The sequence below is a fragment of the Urocitellus parryii genome, chromosome 2, assembly GCF_045843805.1.
Source record: "Urocitellus parryii isolate mUroPar1 chromosome 2, mUroPar1.hap1, whole genome shotgun sequence".
Lineage (NCBI taxonomy): Eukaryota > Metazoa > Chordata > Mammalia > Rodentia > Sciuridae > Urocitellus > Urocitellus parryii.
This window is the reverse complement of record NC_135532.1, coordinates 150,225,589-150,253,086: the sequence shown is the minus strand read 5'-3', so window position 1 is coordinate 150,253,086 and position 27,498 is coordinate 150,225,589. Positions and strand designations below refer to the sequence as shown.

General features: G+C 34.9%; 1 protein-coding gene across 1 annotated transcript in view; it reads left to right on the top strand.

Annotated features, from left to right (window-relative positions):
- Positions 1-27,498, top strand: part of Impg2 (interphotoreceptor matrix proteoglycan 2) — a 91,956-nt gene that overhangs the window by 21,023 nt on the left and 43,435 nt on the right. The window contains exons 4-8 of the mRNA XM_026402438.2: positions 1,393-1,424; positions 13,822-13,871; positions 14,713-14,795; positions 23,003-23,164; positions 26,769-26,827. Coding sequence (XP_026258223.2) covers positions 1,393-1,424; positions 13,822-13,871; positions 14,713-14,795; positions 23,003-23,164; positions 26,769-26,827 — 386 coding nt within the window. The remainder of the gene's footprint in view (positions 1-1,392; positions 1,425-13,821; positions 13,872-14,712; positions 14,796-23,002; positions 23,165-26,768; positions 26,828-27,498) is intronic.

The window sequence follows — 27,498 nt, the reverse complement described above, 5'->3', positions numbered from 1 at the left end:
TGGGCATAAGCTGGCAAGAAAAGAGTGATCTGATAAACATGGGTAAAGACACATTTTGTTGTGTCATAAATATTTTGAAGGCATGCAGATTTTTGTGTTTTAAAATTATGTGTAGATGTAACAGGGAGAATGGGTTTAATTTAAATGTGTTTATTTGAGCTGTCTGCGTGAAATATGAATTGCTTGATATTTAGCTATGAAACCAAGGAGAATGGTCCAGGTTCTACATATAGCTATAGGAATCACCAGACCTGAGGTAGTAATTGTAACCTCAAGGGTGGCTGAGATTATTCTGGGAATCTGTAGAGGAAGGGCAAGAGTGAATTGTTTATTCATATCATTATAAGTGTTTAGGTTAATAGCCTTTCCATTTCACCGACAAGAAAACTAATGCCTGGCACCAGAAAGATTTGGAGATTTGATGTATTGCTAGGGAGGGTGAAACTGAAACTTGAAATTAAGTTAGTGTTCTGATTCTAAGTTAGTGTTCTTTTTATCATATTGGTCTCAAAATAAAACTAAATTAGAAGAAATTTGGTGACAATTTGATTTAGAAGACCCCCTGAGGAATAACCCAATTACTGATTTGTCTCTTTGTCTAGATTCTGGAGAAACAGATTTATCAGTTATTCAATCTACATGTTTGTGCTATTATAGGATGGGTATTATATATAAATTCATTAGATCACAAAATTCTTTTATTATAAGTTTATGGCAGGTTAATGTGAAACTCTACCCATCTCGAGCTGGGCATGGTGGTGCACGCCTGTAATCCCAGCATCTTGGGAGGCTGAGACAGGAGGATCGTGAGTTCAAAGCCAGCCTCAGCAATAGTGAGGAGCTAGGCAATTCAGTGAGACCCTGTCTCTAAATAAAATACAAAATAGGGCTGGGGATGTTGCTCAGTGGTCAAGTGTCCCTGAATTCAATCTATACCAAAAAAGAGAGAGAAAGAGAGAAAGAGAGAGGAGGGAGAGAGAGAGAGAGAGAGAGAGAGAGAGAGAGAGAGAGAGAGAGAGAGAGAGAGAAATAATGAAAGAAAGAAAGGAAGAAAGAAAGGAAGGAAGGAAGATAGAAAGAAAAAGAAAACTCTACCCATCTCCATAACTTACAGACATTTTTGGAATGATTAGCAGGTAAAGACTTAAACCAGGCCCATTAAGAGAGAGCACAGAAACTATTGGGCACATAAACAGAGACTGAGTATTGGGATGTTCTCACAGTCACCAGACCAATTTGGCATTATCAGTACTTGTTCTCATTGTGAACCATGGAGCATCATAACATACATTTTACCATGTTTAGGTGTTAGAGTTCATTATGGAATAAGTTTTATTTTCTACCTTATAACTATTGTTATCTCACTCATTTTTATATCTTTGTTTTCCTTAGAAATTATCTTACACAAAGGAAACCATAAGCAGGTGAGGGTGTCCCCCCGCCACCCCATACCCAAATTCATGTTTGACAATGTAGATGTGTAATTCCTACTTTAAGATCCACTTCAAATTTAATGGTTCCTTTTCTGTTTTACCAGTTCCTGCAAGGACCAGGCCTGTGGGTAAGTCTCAAATTGTTCTTCTTCATCGGAGTCTACCTCCCTTTCCAGAACACCACCATAGCCATTAATTTATTGACTGACCTGATCAAGGGGCAGACTTGTTCCTGTCTCTAGAAAATAGATTTATGGTTTGAACTATTGAGATTGTTGTTGAGGTTTAAGGCTAACAGTGAAATTGTTCTGAATGGGAAAAAGTCTTCAGCCTATAAATATTAAAATGAAATATTGTCCATTGTCTAATACTCTTTTTCCAGCTGAATTCTTTTTTCTAATTTTTTATTTGTTTTAATTAGTTATATATGACAGTAGAATGTATTTATACACTTTAATATATCATACATAGATGGGATGTAATTTCTCATTTTTCTGAGTACACATATTGCAGAATTATATTGGTCATATAGTCACATATCTACATACAGTAATAATATCTGTTTCATTCTACTATCTTTCCTACCCCCACATCCCTTCCCCTCCCCTTCCATTACTTCCCTCTACCTAATTTAAGGTAATACTATTCTTCCTTAGTGCCCCTGCCTTATTGTGAATTAGCATCTGCATATTAGAGAAAACATTCAGCATTTGGTTTTGTGGGATTGGCTTATTTCACTTAGCACGATATTCTCCAACTCCAACCATTTAATGCCAAATGCCATAATTTCACTATTCTTTAAAGCTGTGTAGTATTTCAGTGAGTATGTATATCACATTTTCTTTACCCATTCATCTATTGAGGGATACCTAGGTTGGTCCCTTCGTAGCTATTGTGAATTGAGCTGCTGTAAACATCAATGTGGCTACATTACTGTAGTATGCTGATTTTATGTCCTTTGGGTATAAACCAAGGAGTGGGATGGCTGAGTCAAATGGTGGTTCCATTCTAAGTTTTCTGAGGAATCTCCATATGGCTTTCCATAGTGGTTTGCACCAATTTGCAGTCCCATTAGCAATGTATGAGTGTATCTTTTTCACCACATCCTTGCCAACATTTATTGTTGCCTGTATTCTTGATGATTGCTATTCTGACAGGAATGAGATGAAATCTTAGAGTAGTTTTGATTTGCATCTTTCTAATTGCTAGAGATGTTGAACATTTTTTCATGTATTTGTTGATCAGTTGTATTTCTTCTTCTGTGAAGTGTTTATTCAGTTCCTTAGCCCATTTATTTGATTTATTGATTGGGTTATTATTATTATTATTTTTTGCTGTTAAGTTTTTTTATATATATCCTAGAGATTAATGCTTTATCAGAGGTGCATGTGGTAAAGATTTCTCCCAATCTGTAGGCTCTCTCCTCACATTATTCTTGTTTCCTTTGCTAAGAAGAACCTTTTTAATTTGAATTCTTCCCATTTATTGATTCTTGATTTTACTTCTTACTCTTTAGGAGTCTTGTTAAGGAAGTCAGATCCTAGGCCCATGTGGTGAAGACTTGGGCCTGTTTTTTCTTCTATTAGGCGCAGGGTCTCTCTTTGTTTTAGTGCCTAAGTCTTTGTTCTACTTTGAGTTGATTTTTGTGCAGGGTGAGAGATAGAGGTTTAATTTCATTTTTATACATATGGATTTCCAGTTTTGCCAGCACCATTTGTTGAATAGGCTATCTTTTCTCCAGTGAATGTTTTTGGCACCCCTGTCTAGTATGAGATAACTGTATTTATGTGGATTTGTCTCTGTGTCTTCTATTCTGTACCATTGGTCTATAAGCCTATTTTGGTGCCATATCATGCTGTTTTTGTTACTATAGCTCTGTAATATAGTTTAAGTCTGGTATTGTGATGCCTTCTGCTTCACTTTTCTTGCTAAGGATTGCTTTAGCTATTCTGAGTCTTTTACATTTCCAGATGAATTTCATGATTACTTTTTCTAGTTTTTGAAGAATGTCAGTGGGGTTTGAATAGGAATTGCATTAAATCTGTATAACACTTTTGGTGGTATGGCCATTTTGACAACATTAATCTGCCTATCCAGGAGTATGGGTGATCTTTCCATCTTCTGATTCTTCAATTTCTTTCTTTAGTGTTTTGTAGTTTTCATTGTAGAGGTCTTTCACCTCTTTTGTTAGATTGATTCCCAGGTATTTTATTTTTTTGAGGCTATTATGAATGGAGTAGTTTTCCTAATAATAGGATTCATCACTAATACATAGGAATGCATTTGATTTATGGGTGTTGATTTTATATCCTGCTACTTTGTTGAATTCATTTATTCGTTCTAGAAGTTTTTAGTGGAATTTTTTTTATCTTCGAAGTATAGAATCATGTCATCATCAAATAGTGATAGTTTGAGTTCTTCTTTACCTATTTGTATCCATTTATTTTTTTCTTTTGTCTAATTGCTCTGGCTAGAGTTTTAAGGATGATGTTGAATAGAAGTGGCAAAAGAGGACATCCTTGTTTTGTTCCAGTTTTTAGTGGGAATGCTTTCAATTTTTCTTCATTTAGAATGATGCTGGCCTTGGATTTAGCATATATAGCTTTTACAATGTTGAGATATGTTCCTACTATCCCTGGTTTTTCTAGTGTTTTGAACATGAAGGGGTGCTGTATTTTGTCAAATGCTTTTTCTGCATATATTGAGATGATCATATGATTCTTGTTTTTAAGTCTATTAATATGATGAATTATGTTTATTGATTTCTGTATGTTGAACCAACCCTGCATCCCTGGGATGAATATTCGCTCAGTGGTAGAAATCCCCTGGTAGGTGAGGATGGGAAGAAGAATGGATATGAGGTTTTACCTTCAAGTGGTTTAAATGTAATTTTAATAATTATATAACTAGAGGCTTTTCAACTTAATTAAAAAATAAAAATAGCCAACACTACTATAGAAATTGTAGGCCAGCCACTGTTGCAGGTACGTTATTACTTGTATTCATTTATTTAATCCTCTAAACAGTATAATGAAGCAGGCATTGTTATTATTATCCTTTGTTGTTGTTGTAGATGGACATAACTTATTTTTTTAATGTGGTGCTGAGGATTGAACCCAGTGCTTCACATGTGCTAGGCAAGCACCCTACCATTGAGCCACAACCTCAACCCTATTATCCTTTTTTTTTTTTTAAAAAAAAAAGAAAGAATATTAAGGCACAGAGAATTTAATGGACTTATAGAATGTTGTAAAACTACTAAATGATAGAGCCAGGGTTTAGCCCTTATATTCTATCTCTAATCACGTTATCTGAATTTTCTAGATCATTTAGGAATAAAAATTTATTTTCCTTTGTTGCATGCATATGTGTGTGAATGAGAAAGGGGAACATGAATAATGAAAATAAATTTCTACTTTAGTAGTTTTCGTGATTAAAAAATGATGTAACGAATTTTCATGCAGATCTTTGCTACAATTTAAAAATATTGTCTACTGAAGTTAAAAGAAACTAACTTCAAATGATTTAGAAAGTAATTGTGTCATATTTAGAAAAAACTTCTCTATAATAATACTTCTTAATTAACCAATCTGTCATCATATTGAATATCCATCATATGGTCTGTCTGAGTCCATGCAGAAGGCAGAATGTGAAACAGACAGTGCTGATCTCATAGAGGTTCTGGGTTTTACCAAGAACTTGTTGCAAGCCTCGTCTGTTTCATTTTATAGATATAAAAATAAATTTGCTCCTGAGGCTTTGGGGAATCATCAAATGATCAAGGAGAAAATAATTCCTCCTAGAAGGTCAGGAATGCCTCCTTTGTCTTTTTGTGTTCCTCAGGAGCACATTCATGAGTGTGGGGGCCAGATGTACTGCTCCTTGTGCTGTGCTTCTGTCAGTAAGTATTGGCTAGTGCAGGGTTACTCTTGTGGAGTGAACTGGTAGTATTCTCAGTACAAACAGTAGAGGGATGGCAGTGACATTCCCTGAACTTTAATGAAATTATATGTCCCTAAACCTACCTTCAAATCTTAAGTGTCAGTATGTATATATACATACAGTGCTTTATATTTTAACAAACTTTTTTGTACATGTAATCTTTACAATTATCCCATGAATTTTACAGAGTGAAATTCTCTGAATAGGAAATTTATTCAAAATTCCTTCTGTTTAGTGACAGAAAAATGGAACAATCAAATTAATTAGTAGGCTCTGGGATATTTAGCAATGCCAGGAAAAGGAAAGTTAACTAGTTTGGTAGTATAAACATTTTGAGTTGGAGTTTATTAGAAAGCACCCCAATCAATATTCAGCAACAATTCTATTTTTAAAAATATTTTTTCTCTGAAAAAAGTTGAAATCATGAAGACTTTCAGACACATAGACAAGCTCCAAGTCTATTTTGACTCTGTTCCTTTTGTCTCTGTGGACAAACTGTGGACAAACTTGTAGAAGCAGATGATGATGGAAGAGCGTTGACATTGTATGGCATTGCTTAGAAAAGTAATTTCATTTCTTTTAGGAAACCGTTAGGTACAGATTTTGAGTCTTTACTAAACATACATAGATGATGTTTGTTTGATGCCTAGACAAGATATTAATACTTTTTCCTTTTGCCACTCAGAAATTTTGGTTTTCAAAATTTGTTTATATTGAAAAATAGATCTAGATTTAGTTTTCTGAATTGATTATTAGAATTTGTTTACCAGTACAAAATACTAATTCATCAAGGATTTATTTAAAAATGAGTATTTTTTTAATAGAAGGTAATATACTGACTGGAAAAGTTTACTAAGAATACCACTGGGAATCAGGAGACCTTTTCTTTTCTTTTAACTAGCTACATGATTTTTCCTGAATTGCCTAAGAAATCTGGATTTGAGGCTGGTTGTATATCTCAGAGTAGAGTTCTGTGTCAAGGGGAAGCTGATCAAGAAACTGATTCAGGATCCCAGCAGGTGGAAGAAGATGCAAGATGCAGTTGCGATAGCAGATATTGTTTATTCAGAGGTGGCAGCGACCCCCACCTTCTCCCCTTGTTGTAGGAACAGACAAGGGAAGACACTGAAGATAGCAGGAAACAGTTTTATTTGGCTGCAGCCAGGTTCAGAGGGCATAGCTTTTGCTTTAATCAATCAATCCCCAGAACCCCCATCTGCCATGCGAGCAGTGCTGGCTTCATTTAGAAGGTTCGATTCATGAGTAAACACTAGGGAGTTTTAAATGAAAGAGACAAGACTCTAATTGCCTTTAATACCAGCTCCAGGACAGCTTCTCCTAGCTCCCGCCTCCAGCCACCTAATGCGATAGGGAGGTTTACAAAAGAGATGAGAGAGAGAGAGAGAGAGAGAGAGAGAGAGAGAGAGAGAGAGAGAGAGAGAGAGAGAAAGGAGAACACAGAACACGCCAGGGAGTGGACTTTTATTGGGGAACAAAAAATTCAAGGGAAAATCCCATCTAATGAAGGTTAAAGGGGGCAGCATCCCAAGGTCAGGGGCCACGATTGGGTCTTCCTGGCAGTGGCCAGACATGCCTCTGCAGGGACAAGCCCTCGGACCTGGAAAAGGGTGGGGAAGGCCCTGACACAGCTGTGTCTAAGCACCTCTCACCCTGCCAGGGAGGTAACTCCAATTACGTGCGAGGATGGCCTTCCACACTCGAAGTCAGGTAGTTTCAGAGTTTTATACCCAGCATGTAAAGGGAGGGGCTCAGAAGTTCACAGTCTGCAGAAGTTCACATAAAAGCAACTTTCTCTTTCATTGCTTTGGGCAAGTTAACCCTTAAAGGACAGTACCTTAGAAGGGGAGAGCTTCTTCTCCATTTTCTTTCCTCCCACTGTCAGCTGTTACCATGGAGCCCGATTGGTAACTACTCTTACCTTAAAAATGTAAACATTTCTGTGAAGCTCAGCTTAAGGCCAGAGGCCTTGTTTGCACATTTCTACAAAGTACTATACTGGATTTGTTTATGAAAAACTAGTAAGGGGGTGTCCAGCACCTGGAGTGCTGGTATCTTCCCAGCCAGTGGCCAAGTAAAACAGGGCAACACGAAAATAGGAAGTTTATCTACATTGAACTCTTTTGCAGAGACTCTTTTGCTGACAGTCCCCAAATCAGCCATGGTGGAGATTTCTGGAGAAGCCCTGTTAAGACTTTTCTGTGGAAAAAGGGGGTGCCACTTCACCCTCTCTCCCCAGCCTCCAGCTTCAGCCTCATTTTGCCCCACTTTCATTTAGCTTTTTTAATATGCAGGCCAAACAAAGAAGTCTCACTGCCGACAGATTACATAAGTGGGCACATGCTCACAAGTAAATATTTATGACCTTGAGTACATACACTGAATCAGTGTGTTCATGACCTTGGCTACATACTAAAAACATAGCCTACCAGAAAACCTTAACAAGGAAGCCTAAATACAGCCATTTGAGGTCTGCCCTACAGTTTGCCTACCTTAAAAAGGGTAAAAAATGATAGCACAGTGTACACATGCCACATAATGAAGAAATGCATAAATACCAAAATACATATAACCTTAAACAAGTCCTAAAGTTGGCTTGTGAAAGTAGGTCTTGGAAAGGATATTATTCATGAGGTCTTAGAAAATAAGGTATATATAAAATAATAATACATATGAACTAGAATATACATGGATTTTGAGAATTTGCAAGTTTGCTTCCTTCCCATGAAACTAATGCAGATTACTTTGGGGGTAGGATAGAGACTGGTAACTGTGGAAGTTGCTGAGAGAAAGTAACCCAGATTTTAGGTCATCCTGGGAGTTATATGGGAGTGGCCTAAGAATGCACAAAGCCCACGTTTCTCCAACTTATTATAGTTACCCATTGCATCCCTTACTTTGCCGGCTGATTTTCTATATTCAGACTAATTTTTTAATTTCTTTGAAATTACACTTGTATTCTTTGCCTTAAGAGATTCTTGTTAGTTTTCTACTGTTGTTATAACAAATTTATACAAAACTTAGCTTTGTTAAACAGCACAAATTTATTGTTTTATAGTTATGTAGTTCAGAAGTTTGACATGGGTCTCAAGGTGCTGGTAGGGCTGCATTTCTTTCTGGAGACTGGAGAGACTTTATTTTCTTCTTTCTGAGCTTTTAGTTAATACCCTAATTTCTTGGCTCATGGACTCTTCCATCTTCAAAGCCAACAGTGGCTGGTTAACTCTCTCACACACTGTATCATTCTTTCTTCTGACTCCATCCTCCACATTTAAAGGTCTTTGGGATTACATTGGGCTCACTGGATAATGCAGGATACTCTGTCTATTTTAAGGTCAGCTGATTAACAATCTTACTTTTAACATGACCTCAATTCCTCTTTGCTGAACACCCTAATATATTCACAGGTTCTGGGGATTAGGAGCTGAACATCATTGTTCTGCTTTCCATAGTGATTCTTTTTTTTCCCTACATGCTACAATTTTATTGTTGCCTTCAAAGATACTTTGCTTCTAGATCAAAGACAAATGCTGCTGTGTTTGTGGTCATCTTGTGGTCCATTAAATGTCTTGAGTATTTTTCCTGTTTTGCTAATCCATACCTCTTTATTAAATTGGGACACAATATCTGCACATATTTATAGGATACAGTATGAGAATTCAGTACATGTACATGATGTGTAATAATCAAATCAGGGTAACAAGCATTTACCTCTCCTCAAACATTAATCATTTCCATGTGTCAGGAACTTTTGTATCATTCTGTTATCTTGTAACGAATTGTAACAAATAGCTACCCTACAGATTATAACATAGCTACTCTACTATGCTACAGAAAATCAGAACTAATTTCTCCTAACTGTATTTTGGTGTTCCTTATTTTACTACTTTCCATGCCCACTCCCCTGCCCTTCTCAATATCTAGTGACCACTGTTCTACTCTGTTCTTCAATGAGATAAATTTTCACCATAAATTTTCTCTGTAATTTTAATAGCTTCTTCTGTGTGAACACTAACCCACCTGCTGATTTATGTCTTTTGGCAAATATTTCACGATATTCTATTTTAAGTTTCTACCACTATCATTTGCCAAGTCTCTTAAAAATATATTTTTTAAAATCTGTATTTAAAGCCTTACATCCCCTCTTCTCTCTTAGAAACCTCTACCTGTTATTGTATCTCTCTTTCCTCTGTAGTTTTCAACTTCTCCCTTGAAAAACTCCTTCCTATTGACATTTAAACATGCTCAAATCTCTCCTGTTATCTATTTTTTAAAAGACCCTCCTCCAGCTCTTGTCTCCATTACAGTCAGACATCTTGAAAGTGCCTTCGTGTAGCTCAGGTCACTGCCCAGCTCCCTTCCATTTGGTTTTACTATCACATCCTCAGTAACCAATACAAGATGTGATCTAGGATCTGCACTCACTAAAGATCTGTTAAATGCATAGCTGAATGATTGCATTTCTACCTAGCAACCAAGTCTATTATCAGGTCTCTGGTGATGTTCTTGTATAAGAACTGGTGTATAAGAACTGGTTTTGGGGATTTATTTATTTATTTAGCTACATTTGTAGTTGATGATGTTCATCATGGATTACAAAGCCAAGTACAAATTTTTCTTTTCTTTAGCAAATGTTTTATTCTGTTTGGAATGACATGTTCCACTGATCCATTAACTGCTGTTTTCTCTTTTAGTTCTTTTCATAGTGCTTCTGCATGTCATATTTTATTTTGATTTCCTTAACACATTTTGAGATAGAACAAGAAGGTACTCATGATTTAGAGATTAAGTTCTTGGAAGCCAGACAAACTATTTTCCTAAATCATATACAAAGCTAATCATAAACCTGGTATTGGCGGCTCCGTAACCCTGAGCAAATTCTTAACCACTTCTATCATTAATTTCCTCATGTGTTTAAATGGGGATAAAACTATCTCCCTCTTTAGGTGGTTTCCAGAATTAAGGATTCTCAACTTCTTGCCTTGAGGGTTTTAAAATTTTCTATTACATGCTGATTATAAAATGGATGCAAGAGCAAAATGTAGAAAATTAAGAGAGTAGTAATTGGAATATAAACCTATGCTGTGTGCTTGACTTGCTTCATTTTTGTTGGGGATTGTTGGGGATTAAACCTAGGGCCTTGAGTGTACCACTGAGTGATACCCACCAACCCCACAAGTTTTTAAATTTATGTTTAAACTTATATAAGAATCTTTGGACACAATTCACCTGGATTCCACTGACATGATTAGGTGGTAGCAGTGAAGAATCAGTAATGAGCTGGATGAGCTGAGCAAATGAGGCAATAGGGGTTGTTTGCTGCTGGTATTAGCTAAAAGTCTTAGCTGAACAACTTCAAATTTGTGTTTTGGCCTAGAAATGAAGTAGTAGTTCTGTCTCCAAACTCAACACACCTCTGTGTTCCAGTGCTTTTGTGAGTGACATTTTAAGGGATCCCTGCAGGAGACATAACTAATGAGAACATATGAAAGGATTCTTGTTGTCAAGTGTTCTTTAGTGTCTTCTGAAAGGAGAGTGAGTGGGAGGGTGAGAGATTAACTGTTGGAGTGTTAGACAAGTGATTTGAATTACCAAGAATTTCCTTCTTCCCATCATTAAAATAATGTTATTTTGAATTCAGTAAAGTAAAACCTTGTTCCTCTAAGCAAGCTTTTCCATTCTGAATGCTTACTTAGTTAGAGAATTAGTTTAAATTTGATTTTGATGTGGGGACTTTTCGACCCACATCAGGTAAGGTCTGGTTTTTCTGCCACCTCATTCCAACATCCTGTTCTGGTAACCATGCTGCGTTTCCATCCCTTTTCCTTACTATGCTCTGAGCTGGTTGCTTTCTATAGGTTTCCAACTCTGATCAGGCTCCCTTTCTTCTTTCTGGGTCATTTAGGACAACTTTTAGGTTATTTAATTTATATAGACTACTATCATTAACACCAAATGAAACTCTTCTGAAGCAAGTGTGTCCCTAAGGGCCATGCATGAAGCAGTGAACTGCGGTGGGTAAAAGTGAGGTTTCTGAAACCCAATGGCTGGCTCTATAACCCTGGGCAAATTCTTAACCACTTCTGGCATTAATTTCCTCATGTGTGTAGATGGGGATAAAAATATCTCCCTCTGTAGGTGGTTTCCAGAATTGAGTTAATTAAGATAAAGCACTTAGTGCCGTGCTTAACACATGATGAGGGCTCAGTAAACTTAGTTGTAATATTCTTACTGTTATTATTATTGAAAAGGAATGGGATATAGTTAGAAATTTTTGTGTGACCTTGGGAAACTTCCCACTTGAACCTCATTTTTTTTTTTCCATCTGTGCTGTGAAGGTACTCAAGAGGGTATTACAGCCTGGTGGAAAGGTGATAGACTCTATTCAGGCTGATTATGTTAATGTATATTTCAAATGTATCTGAATGCCATTCTTTTTTTAGCTCCACCTCCTGCAACAAGTCCCTCTTGATGCCTTCTCATCACTCGGGCCTTTTTATGCTTATCAAAATAACCAGGTGTCATATTCCTTTAGGTTCTTCTGGATGATAGCTCACTTAGTAAGAAATTTCATGCAAGAATGTTCTAAATAACCAATAGTGATAGGTTTGGTATAGTGGTTCAATTTGTTACTCGTTAGATAGTATTTTTAAAAACCAGAAGAAGCTTTATGTGAAATTGTTTTTTTAACCTGAGTTTCTCGAGTTTTCTTTCTACCAAAGCTTGGGAGATGTAAGGAATATGTTAGTCTAGCTCTAATCACAAAATGTCTTTGGTTTATCATATTTAATCTCGATAGTCATTTATTTTATATTAATATTTTAAATTACATATCAATTCTTTCTTAACTCTCTGCCTGCTTAAGCTTCCAATATAACTGATGTTTCAAGGATGTATGCCTTGTGTTTCTGGTGGATTTTAGTATACCTTCTAATCTAGTTTACAGCAGCAAGCTATCTAAAGGAGTGGTTCTGAAGATGGGACTTATTGATACCTGAACACATGTATGAGGGAGACATTTTTGACTGTGAAGGTGACTCGTATAACATTGAAGAGAGTTTTCAATTGGTATGAGTTGAAAACTTGGTACAGTCACCACTAACCAGCACCTTTGGAAACTCTTTCCCCTTAGGACATGTATATAAAGTTCTGAACTATCTCCAAGTTACTATAATTTAACTTTCCTACCACTGAATATGGTAGGAAATCTGGATTTGTGGAAACCTGCTTTCTTTCTTGTATGGGCAGGGGCTTTCTCAGATTGTTTTCTGATCTTTGCTTATATTTGCAAGGTGGCATGGTAAAAGGACAACTAGGAATCTGTTAGCAATGTGGTCTACAGCAAGTTTTTAAAAGTTTTATGATTATGATTTCAAATGGGTTAAGATTTGTGGTTATATTCCCCACCCCAACCAGTTCTTTCCTCTCTATATATGCTTGTTGCATTGTTCATTTGGCATGATCATTTACTTGGTCACTGTATTTTTAATGCAACTGTAATCTTCATACCCCATGGGTGTTTTACTCACAACTTTGTGCCAGTTACCTTCTACACTTCTTGGCACACAGCATTCATTCATTAATTTATTCCAGAAACATCTAATTAATGCCTACTAAGTGGAAGGTACTTTTATAGACATTGGTGAAATTAGCAGGAATATGGTAAAAACAAGATCCCTAATCTCACAGAATTTAAATTTGTGCCTGTGGCATTTGGGATTAAACCCTGGGCCTCATGCATGCTAGGCAAGCCCTCTACCACTAAAGCTGCACCCCCTACACTACCTGGAGTTTAGATTATTTTTTTATAATTTTATTTTTTAGTTGTAGTTGGACACAATACCTTTATTTTATTTATTTATTTTTTATGTGGTGCTGAGGATCAAACCCAGGGCCTTGCACGTCCTAGAAGAGCATTCTACCACGGAGCCACAATCCCAGCCCTGGAGTTTAGATTCTTAATGCAGTCTTGTTCAATAGAATTTCCTAAGATGTGGAAATGTTCTATATTGTCTTTTGCAAGATGATAGCAATTAGCCATATGTGATCACTGAATACTTGCAGAGGCTGGTGTGAATAAAGGACTGAATTTTTAACTTTTTAAAACTTTAGTTTACTTAAATTGCTAATGTTCAGTGGTTATCATATAGGATAATACCATCCTAAAGGAAGGGGATAGAGAAAGATAAAGCAGATAAATAAACAAAATAATTTTATGTAGTGATTTTAGTTGAAGAGTGAGAAAACACACTAATAAATGTAAAACAAATTATGAAGTTATGAATTTTTAAAACTTTGCTATTTGTTGCTTAGGTTTAGGGACCCTTATTGGTGATCTAGTGATTTACTTTTGGAAAATGAACCCCAAATCTCATAATAAACCTGCATATTTCTATCATTTTATTAACTGCACAAATTTATTTTCTAGCCCTGAATCGTCATCCTCAGTTCCTGTTGGTGATACCTCTACATTGGGAGGTATGCTTTGGTGCCATTATTCACTTTTCTGTATGGTATGGTTTAAGACAATCTTAAAAGCAAGTGTTGTTTTTCAGATCAATTTTTTAAAATATCAAGTTTTCTCTATGTATTGTTCAAGAGTCTCTAGAAAACATAATTTCTCCCACTTATTTTATGGCATTATGTTGTAGGTACTCAATACAAATCAGAATACAGCTTTAAAAAATGTATGAACTGATGAATTATTTGAAGGCAAGTACTTGGTAACCACTACTTATATCAAAGGTAGAAGAACCTGTCTAGTGCCACTTTTTGTCATTTGTTCTACAGTTTCCAAGAGTAGGGATTTTTCTGACTGCATTCTGTAACATGTTCCTTTGACCTCTGTATTTCTTCTAAATGGGTAGTTGTTTCCTATATTTATTTATTTATTTTAGTTACAAAAGGCAAACTTCTTTGTATCAGAAATTTCAAACATACAAAAATAGAATACTATGATGTGGTTTAGTTTCAGTGTTTGTTAAATTATGGCAGTCTCCAACCTTCACCAACTTCCCCTTTCTAGTATAGTTAGTTTGTTCAGTATCTGTTCAGTATCTCCTTAAGGTAGAAACTTTGAATTTCCAACATCTAGCATAGAGCCTGGATTAGAGTAGGGGGTTCAAACAATGCTTGTTGGCTGAGTGATAATCATTTCTTATTCTGGGAGGACTCTATACAAATGTGCCTGAAGATTAAAGTAGACTAAATCTCCAGTATGAAAAAGCAAAGGACTTGCAAGAATGGTTTCTGAAGTCAGTTCCTTATTTCCTGGATACCAATTCTGGGACTAAACTCATGTGTTTGGTTTTTTGCTTAGGTACTGCTCTCAATGTTCCATATCCAGGAGTGGATTCCTATGAAGGTGCCTCAGAGAGCAGCTTGGAGTCCTCAGAGGAGAGTGTGAGTCTTGCTCTGTTTTGTTACTTAGTTTCTATGCATGCAGGAAGGAAGTTTAGACAAGAGTTAAGAGAGAGTTTATATTTCATTGCTCTAACTACCAGGACTTCATGTGGTACCTGCTATGAAAATATCATGAATTTTAATACCAATACATTAAAAAAGTCTAATATTGCTTGGAGAACCAAGTAACTCATGGGAGAGTTTGGGTGAGAAAGGGTTTCAAATTGCAAATGAAATGACATGAGGCCCGGGAACTCTCATCATGACAAAATTAATCCTTAATAGATCATATCTTAGTGTTCTCCTCTTTAGAGGGAAAGAATATAGGTTTTAATAGTTTAAAATTCAAAAAGCACTGTGCTTAAAAATGTATAATTAGTATTAGTCTTTCCACTAAACAACATTAAGTCCTATAGCCAAGTATTAAAGAAGAATAAAAAATTTACACACTACCCAGGAAGATAGAAACAGTTTATTAGAAATACTGCTTAATTTTGAGGATCTGTATGTCCCAGATTATTTAATATAGAGCAAATTGGCTGAACATATTTCCCAGAGTGATGCAATTTAGTTACCTTGCCTGTCCCTTCTCAATATGAACATATTAATTTATAGGAAATCAGACTGAGTCATCCTGCTTTGGCTCTCTATCTTACCTGTCACCAAACAAATCTGATAGTAACTTGGGATCCCTAGAGTGGATGCCCAAATCAACACTATCCCCCAAAGTACAATTATGTCCAAAGTAGATGATGCTGGAAAATACTGGCATTCAATAAAGATTAGTGAATGAATTGATAAAAAGTGAGAGTGTAGTTTCAAAACTGAGGTAGAATAGGAAGATTTAGGTCTGGAAACAGTTATAAAATGAGACAGAATTAACTATAATAGAAATGGAGGAACTATATGGAGTCCACTGGAAGATTAATATCCAAAAATGGAGAGTATAATTTGAGCCAATTAACAAAACCAACAGGAAAACAAAACAGTACAGCTACCCTAACAAGAATTAGACTCTCTGCACCTCTAGTTCAAAATAAACCCCAAGGTATGTCCCTATTTACTATCCCAATGCATGTTCCTATTTACTATCTTAGAAATAATATACTATGTTTCTGTTTTGTTGATAGCTACCCTATAAATTATAATATGTATTTAACTTTACAGGATTTAAGGTTTTAAAAGTCTTTGTTTTTATATTGAGCCATATGAAAACATTAGAACTTTGTAACTTAAATGATCTCCCTGCTGACTTACATGATAATTTTCAGTAGTTTTGTTCTCTTTCTCTCCCTCTATTTTTTTAATTCAACAAATTGAAAGTATTGTATTAGATTTGCACAGTTAAAGTTTGTTTTACATTTATAATTTTATTTCTTAAAATTGTGTTTCCTCTCTTCTGGGACAATTTTCTTCCTGAAATATATTCTTCTGACATTATTTCAGTGATTATCTGTTACTGATACAATTTCAGTTTTTGATCACCTGAAAATTTCTTTACTATTCTTTTACTCAAGAAAGATATTTTAAATATATATTCAATTCTGGCTTGAGGTTTTTGTTTTATCAATCTTTATTTCATTATCTTCTGGATTTTGCTGTTATTACTGAGAACTTAGCTGTTAAGTTCAGCTGTCACTCTCTTTTGGGTATCCCGATTGCTTTTTCTGTTGGTTTTTGAGATCAATCTATTCATTCATTTATGTGTGTGCATGTGTACTTTTCTATTTTGAATTCTGTAGTTTCATAAAAATGAGTATAGATGTGTGCAGGCATCTATGTTGAATATACAGTTCCATACCACAGCAATAAAATGCATGTCACAGAAAAGGAAGTAAAATGGATATTTTTATTTTCTGGTGCACATACATATTATATTTATACCATACTATAGTCTATTAAGTGTGTAATAGTATTGTCTTAAAATAGTGTATGTACCTTAATTGAAAATGCTTTATTGTTAAAAAATGTTAGCAACCATCTGAACTTTGGTGAGTTGTAATCTTTTTGCCAGTGGAGGGTCTTGCTTTGATTTTCATGGTTACTGACTGATCAGAGTGTTGGTAGCTGGGGGGTTGGTGAGACTCCTTGATTCATGGGCTGCAGTATGTATATTGAGATGCCAGATGACAACAACATTAATCTCATTATACATCTCCACCAGAGTTCTTGGGTTACTGGGTATATTTTCAATGAGCAGTAATATTCTGAAAGGAATCTTTTATCTGAGTAGCAGACTAAAAAATGGGCTTAAAAAGTTGAGTAAACTATGTTGTAAACAGGTGTGCTGTCTCCCAGGGTTTGTTATACCATTATAGAACATAGGAAGAATAGATTTAATATAATTCTCAAAGATCTAAGATTTTTCAGAGTGGTAAGTAAACAGAGCTAGCTGCATTAGAGAACTAAAAAGAGAACCAGTCTGTCCTATAAAGTTTTGAAGCCAGACATTGACCAATCCTCTATAACCATGAATATTCCAGATGGCATCTTCTTCCAGTATAAGGCTATTCTATCTACACTGAAAATCTCTTGTTAAATGTGGCCACCTATCTCAATTATCTCAGCTAGATCTTCTAAATACTTGCTGTAGTTTCTATATACTTGCTGCTTCACTTCTTACTTTTATTTTTAAATTTTTATGTATGTAAATTTACATATAGTATAAGTACTTATTTATAATGTGATAAATTATGTACATACATACAATGTATAATGATTAAATTAAGATAATGAGCATTTCTGTTAGCTCAAACACTCATTTTAATGTGTTGGGAATCTTCAAACTCTTCTCATTATTTTGAAATATATTACAAAGTTTTATAGACTATATTTACCCTACTTTGTTGTAGAACATTAGAACTAATTTTTCCTCTCTAATTATATTTTTGTACCTGTTATCCAACCTCCTTTCTCCCCACCCTCTCCCCTATCTTGCCTATGGTGGCCACTATTCTACTCTCTGTTTGTATAAGATCAACATTTTTAGTTTACACAAATGAATGAGAACATGTGGTTTTTGCTTTCTGGGTATGGCTAATTTAATTCAATATAATTTATCCAATTCCATTGACTCTGCTGCAAATGACAAGATTTAATTCTTATTTATGGCTGGATAATATTCCACTATGATTCTAATCCACATTAAAAATCATTCATTCACTCTTGGACACCTTGGTTGATGTTATAACTTGGCCATTGTGCATAGTGTTGCAATAAACATGGACATGCAGGTGTCTTTTTGAGACAGTAATTTCATTTTCTTTGTATTGATACACATAGTGGGATGCTGGATCATCTAGTAATTTTACTTTCCCTTTTTTTGAAGAACTTCCATATTGTTTTTCATAATGGCTGTACTAATTTACACTGCTTCTGATAGCACATCATAATTCCTTTCCTCCACATCTTTGTCAGCATTTGTTATATTTTATCTTTTTAGTAATAGTTATTCTATCTGGGATCAGATGAAACCTCATTGTGATTTTAACTTGAATTTCCCTAATGATTAGCTATGTTGAACATTTTTTCACATATATGTTGGACATTTGTATGTTTCCATTTTAGAAATACATCTTAAGCTTCTTTGCCCATTTTAAAATAAGATTTTTTGTGTTTTTGGCTATTGCCTGAGTTCCTTATATATTCTGAATACTAATCCCTTGTCAGATGAATCCATTTTAAATATTTTCTCCCACTCTGTGGGTTGACTTTTCACTCTGTTGATTGTTTTCTTTGCTGCACAGAAGCTTTTTAATTTGATATAATCCCATTGTCTATTTTTGCTTTACTTGCATGTGCTTTTTGGGGTCTTATTAAAAAAATCTTTGCCTATACCAACGTCTTTAAGTGTTTTCTTCTAGTAGTTTCATTGTTTTAGTTCTTACATTTAGGTCTTTAATTATTTCAAACTATTTTTTATATGAAGAGAGAGAGAGAGACAGAGAGGTTTCTAGTTTCATTCTACTACCTATGGATATCCAATTTCCCAGCACTATTTATAGAAGAATCTGTCCTTTCCCCAGTGTATGTTCTTGGGACCTTTGACCAAAATCAATTGGTTTTATGTAAATAAATTAACTTCTTGGTCTCTCTTCCATTGGATTGTATTATTTTTATGCTTGTAGCATACTATTTTTAAAAAATATATTTTGAAATCAGATACTATGATACGCCTTCAGCTTTGTTCTTTTTGCTCCACATTGCCTTGGCTATTTGGGGTCTTTTGTGGTTCCTCATGAATTTTATGATTGTCTTTCTATTTCTGTGAACAGTTTCATTGGCATTTTGATGGTTATTGCATTAATCTGAGATTATTTTGAGTAGTAAGGACATTTTAATAATATAAATTCTTCCAATCAATGAACACAGAATGTCTTTCTAATTTCCTTCTTCAGTATGACCTTTGACCAAAATCAATTGGTTTTATGTAAATAAATTAACTTCTTTTTCTTCCACATACTTGTTAAATTTAACCCTAGATATTATATTTTGATAGATATTGTGAATGAGATTGCTTCTTTCATTTATTTTTCAACAAGTTTATTGTTAGTATGTGAAAATACTACTTTTTTGTATGTTGATTTTGTATACTGCAGTTTTATTGAATTGAGTTCTTGCAATAATTGGGGTGGAGTCTTTAGTTTTTCTATCTATACAATCATGTCATCTGTAAACAGGGATAATTTGACTTCCTCTTTTCCAATTTAGATGCCTTTTATTTCTTTTTCTTGTCTAATTACTGTAGCTAAGGCTTCCAATACAATGTTGAATAAGAGTGAAGCTTGTACTTTTATGTTATGGAAATTGCTTCTTTCCTTAAACCTCATGAACCAACTTCTGCTAGCTTCAAATTTTTCTTCTAAGGCTTCCTTATCTCTGTCAATCAGCCTTCATAGAATTGAAGAAGTTAGAGCCGTGCTGTGGATTAAGTTTTGGTTTAAGTGAATGTTGTGGCTAGTTTGTTCTTCGATCAAGATCACTAAAATTTTCTCTACATCAGCAACAAGGCTGTTTTGCTTTTTTATCATTTGTGCATTTACTGAAGTAGCATCTTAAGATTTCCTTCAGGAATTTTTCTACCGTTCACAACTTGGCTAAATCTTTGGTACAAGAGACTTACTGTTGAGTTCATCTTGGCTTTTGACATGCCTTCCTCACTAACCTTAATAATTTCTAGCTTTTGATTTAAAGCAAGAGATATGCAACTATTCCTTTACCTGGGATGTTTTAACCTGGCTTAACTTCAATATTTTTTGTGTTTCAAGGAATAGAAAGGTCTGAGGAAAGAGAGAAATATGGGGGAATGGCCAGGTAGTGGAGCAGTCAAAACATACACATTTGTTAATCAAGTTCACTGTGTTATGTAAATGGGGTTCATGGTGCCCCCAAATAATTACAATAAAAACATAGGGATCATTGACCATAGGTCACCATAACAGATATAATAATATTAAAGAGCTTGAAATATTGCATGACTTACCAAATCGTAACACAGAAGCATGAAGTGAGCACATGCTATAGTAGAAAAATTGTACCAATAGACTTGCTTAATGCAGATTGCCACAATCTTTCAATCCATAGCAAACGCAGTATCTGTTAAACACAATAAGGCAAAGTTCTATAAAATGAGATATGTCTGTATTTCTCTTTATTTAGTTTTCTTTGGATTTGTTGTACTGTCTTAATATGAGAGTTTATGCCTTACTTAAATTCTAAGAAATTCTAGCTGAATACCTCTTATGATTAGATGTCTGACTTCCTTGTTGTAGCCCTCCTATGTCTTCACTGCTATAACTTTCATTTCTTTGTTGAAATGAAACTCAAGGTTGCATTTAATTCTTTCATTTCACTAATTCTTTCTGCAATCTAGCCTAATATGTTGTTAAAACTGACCATTGATTTTTTAGAATTCTTGCAATATGTAGTAGTTTTGATTTGACTTTGCAGAGTGTACATGCCTTCCACTTTGTGTCTTATCCCTTCTTGGAATTTTAAACTAAAGACTATATAGTGAAGGAAAGAAGATGCTTCTTAGAAGCTGCTACCTTTAATATTATATTACCTGTCTGGATTTCTGTAAGCTATCTTTTTTGATTTCTTGGGTTTTTTTCTTCTCTTTTTTCCCTACTTTCTTGCAAACAAGTTACAAACATAAACAAACAAACAAAAAACCAAAACATCTTCTTCTTCAGCATTTTTAGGTGTTCTGTAGCAGTAAGGTCCAAGTATTTTCTTTTGTAATATTATTAGAATGGAAGTCTCTGCCCCAATTTAGTGTGAGATAAAGTTTAATGTAGAACATCCCGTACAACCAGAGAATTGAAATATTGTACTCTATTTGTGTACAATGAATTTAAATACATTCTGCTATCATGTATAACTAAGTAGAACAAATAAGAAAAAAGAAAAAAGTTTAATATAGAAAAATGCAAAGTCTTGTGCAAAATTCCATAAGACTGTTGATCTCAGTATGCATCAACAATATGATGCAGTTAATGAAAAAAATAAGGAAAGCTAGTTTTATTTTTTAATATTTATTTTTTAGTTATAGGTGGACACAGTATCTTTATTTTATATTTATATGGTGCTGAGGATTGAACCCAGTGCCTCACACATGCTAGGTGAGCGCTTTACCTCTGAGCCCCAGCCCCAGCCCCAAGCTAGTGTCATTTTAGGTTACATTAATAGAAACGCAGAATCTGCTATAAGTAAGGTGGTAGTCCTATCATAATTTAATTGATTAGATCTCACTTGTGGTGCCACAACTACAGAAAATAATAAGATCCTGAGTTTTGAAAGGCTCTCAGGGACTGCAGTTTGTATTTATATCCCAGGTTATAGAGCTTGGATCAACGGTGGAACTTACAAGAAGGTAATTAGGGTTAATGTTAAAAATTTCCCAACCATTAAAACTTCATGGAAGTATAAAAGTCTGCCTTTGAAAGGCAAACTTGTTTCTTATCATAGCCATTTAAACAGATGGTGAGCAGCCATTTGCCAGGGATATTGTACAAAGAATTTAAGCACCAGAAAGGATGATGAGATCTTCGAGGTTCTTTTCCATTTGAAGTTTCTAAGTTTTCTGATTATATGATCCACCAAGGAGGAAAAATGATACAATTTTTAAAAAGCACCTGAATTCTATTCCAGTTGTCTTGACTGGAGTTTTCAGGTTAGTCTTATCCTGGTTTTCTAATGTATCAAAATGGGAGGACTTAGATTAAATGGACTTGTGTGTATATTGCATGCAGCAGTTATTACTATAGTGTTTTAGTAGTGAGAGCAAAATTCCATCATTTCTACATTTATTAGAGTTCTTCTGTAAGAGATATTGTTACTTTACTATCTTTTTTGTTCATTCATTTATTTATGTCAGTGTAGATTCATGGATATTTATTTTATTCTTTGTATTATAATCCAATATTTACTTTATTGATCAATTTATTTCAGCTTTTCCCATGGGAACACCTGGATTAGGGAGAACTTAAAAAATTTGTTGAATATAGTTTTTGACTCCACAGACCAACTAACATTTAAGAAATAGATGATAACTAATTATAGTATGGTCAAATCTTTTTTTTACTCACTTTGATTGTTTCCTATGGAAAGATTTCTGCTTTCTCTTGAACTTATTAATGTGTGTTCAAATACGGGGCTGAGGTTATGGTTCAGAGATAGAGCGCTTGCCTAGAACATGCAAGGCCCTAGGTTCAATCCTCAGCACCACATAAAAAAAATAAATGAATAAAATAAAGGTATTTTAAAAAAGGAAATGTATGAATGCAGTCATTTTAATATTAGGTCTTATCATAAAGCCTACCCAGTGTATTCTAAAGTGGAATACTACATAAAGAATCATGATCAGAAGTTGGCTTTGATTTGGCACAATGTCTGGAACTTTGTAGGCAATTAATAAATATTTGTTAGCCAGGCATGGTTGTGCTTGCCTGTAATCCCAGTGGCTCCGGAGGCTGAGTCAGGAGGATTGCGAGTTCAAAGCCAACCTCAGCAAAAGCGAGGTACTAAGCAACTCAATGAGACCCTGTCTCTAAATAAAAATACAAAAAATTGAGCTGGGAATGTGGCTAGTGATCAAGTGCCCCTGAATTCTATCCCCAGTACCCAAAACAAGCAAACAAACAAATAAATATCTGTTAATTGAATGAATAAACACTGACATTTATTGCTCTTTTCTAAAAATCCAGATTAGCAATGAAATTGAGAATGTGACAGAAGAGCCCACAAAACCAGCAGCTGAACAGGTTGCGGAATTCACTATCCATCTTCTGGGAAAGCAGTACAAGGAAGAACTACAGGATCCCTCCAGCTCCTACCACCAACACCTTGCAGAAGAGTTTATTTCAGAGGTATGTAATTTGCTGTTTGTTTTTGTAAACAAGATAGTTTCTTAAGGATTAAGTTTTCCACATTCACAATAATATTTATGGATAGGTTTAGTTGTCAACCTGCTTTGTTCTGGGGTGGTGACTTAGATGTTTCTTCAGAATGCTTTATGAAAGGTACACAGATAAGTCCTTTACTAGAAACAGTATCCTTCCATCTGCTAACAAATAAATGCTCTTTCCAGCTTTTGCTACATAGTCAAGGAAGATAGATTTATGGCCTGGTTTTGACTTGACAATATTAGCAGAAATGAGCATCTCTGAGAAACTATGCGCACTGTAATACTTTTCTTGAGGAAACATTAAATTTGATTTCTTTGAATTTTATCTTTAGTATTCTTTTTTTCTTAGGCTGAAATTTTTTGAGTAGTTAACACATAAATAATCTATAGTACCAAAGTTTAGAGGCACAAAAAGGTATATAGTGAAAGAAATTTCCCTTCTTTGTTCCTTTGTAAGGTGTTTTTTTTTTTTTAAAGGTACTATTTAAAGAATGATGAATTAGAATTTCTCATAAATTTACTTTCTGGAAGAATTCTGTATAGGACTTGAACTCAAGATTCTTCCAGTTAAAAATGACACATACTTGGCCCCCTTCTGGAGTGTCTTGGTTCCTATGGAGTAAGGTATTGAATCCCACACACCCCTCTCTGTCTGAGGACAAGGTACATCATTCCTTCCTGTTTATCTCTTTTCCAGTCCCTCTTGATTGGGTTGTCCTTGGCTAAATTTGTCAATTCCATTACCTTGGATTAATTTCCTTCCCCAGGCACTATGTCCAGATGGGAATAAAAATATGCATCTCTCAGCCAAACAGCATCATTGTAGCCACCAGACATGGGGAGTGTAGGCCAGACAATCCATTTTCCTAGCTGTGCAGCCAAGTTGCAGGCTGTATGGTATGTGGAAGAAATGTCAGCCAGGCCGGTGGCCACCTGGCATCAGATAGTATCTTGGATTGGTGTCTGGTTCTTTTTGCCTTTGGATTAAGGAACTTTTAATAAGTCTTAGTGTTTGGGTAAATAATTACACAGAACGACTGCAGATTTAGAGAAAGTCTGGTATATTCTGAAAACACCTCCAGGAGAGAATGATAGCGGTAGTTAATGGAATGAGGTGATTTGAGGATGATGAAAGGCCTGGGCCCACCATGAAATACCTTTTCTCTGCCTCTCTCTCTCTACCACCATCCCCACCTTACCTAGAGTGAAATGTCAATCAATAGTTACTCCTGTGAAGAGCAGCAGAAGCAGGGGTTGTGTCTCTGAAGGATCTTGTCATAGTATTTCCTGAAAACTGAAAGGGCTCCTCCAAGTCTTTCCTTTCAGGGTATAGTCATGCTAATTTTTTTTTCCTCAACTTGGCTTTGAAAACACACTAGGAGAAATAAAGCCTGTTTGGAGGAGATAAAGTTAATGTTGAGGAGCTATTACACATTTCCTTTTCTTTCCTTTCTTCTTCTTCTTTTTTTTTTTTTTTTTAAAGAGAAAGGTGAGAGGAAGAGGTGATATGATGAACTTGGGACAACACTAAGTATGATGTCAGAGTTTAAAAAGAGCGTGATGACTTTGGGAAGGTACCTTAAGGCAGTCACTGAACCCATGTAGTTCCCTAGCATGGTGCTTTTTATAGATGGATACAGTGCTTCTACAAGCTGCTTCCTTTTTATCTGTCCACAGCATCCATGTGGATAAGTACCTTCATTTAACAGACGAAGTTCAAGAGGCCCAACTTGTTCTTGGTTCTTTTAGCTTCTTTTGGAGTAGATTGTAAAATCAGGTCTCTTTCTACTTTTCAAAGGGTTTCTTCCTTTATATTGTATAGAGCCCCCTTTGTTTTAATTCAAGGGAGAAGTTGGGGTGAATTTCACAGTTTTTCCAGTTCTGATCCTAATTCTAGAGTATATTCACCATGAAGAAGAGAAAAAGGAAGATAAAAAGTTTAATTCAGTGAAAAATATATGGGCTTTAGTATTAGAGAGATTTGAGGTTAAATAAATAAACTCTGATTCAGTCACCAAATATGTGATTCTGGCCAAATTGATTGACATTTTAGTGTGTCAGTTTTCTCATCTATAAAATCAGGTTAATATATATATCTTGGAAGTGTTGCAAGAATCAGAAGTAATATTGCAAAGACTCAGTACTCAACTCAATAAATTGTGCCTATTATTAATATTGGTATTAATAAGGTGGAATGACTTATTGTCCTGGATTCCTGTGCAGTATTAACTGGATGTGAAGAATTAGAAGACCTTTACATGTTTAGACTTAAGAGATGGCATGGCCCAGGCCTTAGATGGGTTTTGTAATAATAATAATGTGTAATAGGACAGCGTTTTGAGGATTTCTTGTACATTCATTGTAATATTACAAAAGCTAATATGGTAGATTTCAGTATTAGTGTTATAAAGGAAGGCTTATACATGGCCAAGTCTACCAGCAAACACAGAGCTGGGCACAACTCTCAGACTTATGATTCCTAGTTCTACAAATTCCACCTCTGTCTCCATCCTGCAAGAATTTATTCTTTCTTCTAAAAAAATAAAACAAAGTAAGTTACTATAGACAAAAAGTTTCATGAGTTTAAATTCTTTATTTTTAAGGCATGATGGTCTTTAGTGAACCAAAATTTTAAAAATTTCCCCTTTTCTGATTATGTGAAAATTTGGTTAAAAGCAGATATCCAGAGATGGTCCAAAGTTTGTTAACTTATTTCCCCTGTTCTACTGATGGCCCCATAGTAACCTATATGTTTAGCCATCTTCTGAAATGTTATGGATAAAGTGTTCAGTTTTGTTAAAATATGTGTTTTTGTAGTTTTGCATAATCTGATCATCTTTAGATCTTAGTCTAGTCTAGCATTCTTTTTTACATCTCCAGCCACTAAGCTCACATGGAGTTAAATGGCTAGATTTTAAAGACTTAGTATGAAAACCAGCTCCTGTGGTGTGATGCTCATAAATTGATCTTTTGACCAGTTGGGTTATCTGGCTACTACTACTTAACTACCTCCTTGACAGCCAGTTGGCAAGGCCTCTGTCCTGTGGCTAACTCAGGGCTTGTATACTCCATTTAAATGCTGAACTGTGTTCATGGTTCTCTTGTGTTGTAGGAACAGGAAGCAGATGCCACCAGACACTTTCACACTTACAGAAAGCAGACACTTGACTCTTTGTCAATTTGTGTGCTGGGGCCAAATTTCTAATCCAAAACAATATTTTAAAATGCTTATATTATAGCTTCTTTTGAAATGAATGCTTTTTTTCACATTTTACCACATGAAGGAAAAATATCAGTGCATTGCCAATAAGAAGTGTTTTTTTATAATTTGGAAAAAAAATAATATTAAAATACATTAAATCCTTAAAAGGCAAAATGAAAAAGAAAAAAACATGGCAGTTTTCTGATAAATGACGTTTTCTATCATTCTAACTATTGTTTTATATATAAAACAATATGTATAAGTTCCTAATAGTTGTAAACAGTATATTTTTTATTCTACTCTTATAAACCTTTTATATGTACTTTCCCATATTTCTCATAGTTATAATTTTTACTTTCAACAGATTGAAAATGCCTTTACTGGATTACCAGGCTACAAGGATATTCATGTTCTTGAATTTAGGTAAATGGATTTACTCTAAAACTTCATGTGGTTAGTAGTACTCTTTCTTCCAAATGGACTATCCTTTTTATTTATCACATAGACTTTACTAGGTAATGCTATAATTCAATGTTCTTATGGCAAATTAGTATTCATTTTTAATGCTAGATTTTCAAGAGAGGAAACCGAGTTAGAAATAAGTTAAAATAACATATTTAAGGAAACACGCTAGGCCTGTATTTGGACCAGGGTAAGACTTTAGGAATTTTGGTCTGCAGCTTATTGCTGACAAGTTATATAGCTCTTATTTGGCTCTGATGGGACCCTAGGACAGGGTTGGATATGATCTCAGCATCCTCCTAAAGATTATCAATTTTCTACTAAGATGACAATTTATGTCTTGATATAAGGCCATTCTGGAAGGGATGCATTAGTCTTCATTTCAAACATAACAGTTCCAAGTAAATCAGAGCAACCTCTTTCAAAGACATTTCTTCCCTGCTTAAGACTCATAGCATAATACTTGGGAATATTTATTGGCTAATGACTTTGTATGGGAAACTTCACATATGTGATGTGGTTTAGTCTTTAACCTTCTTAGGACAGATATTTTTAATATTCAGAGGATTAAACAAGTTTAAGGGGATGAAATAGCACAAAAAGAGCTTGTTAAATGGGAGTGGAGGAAGAAC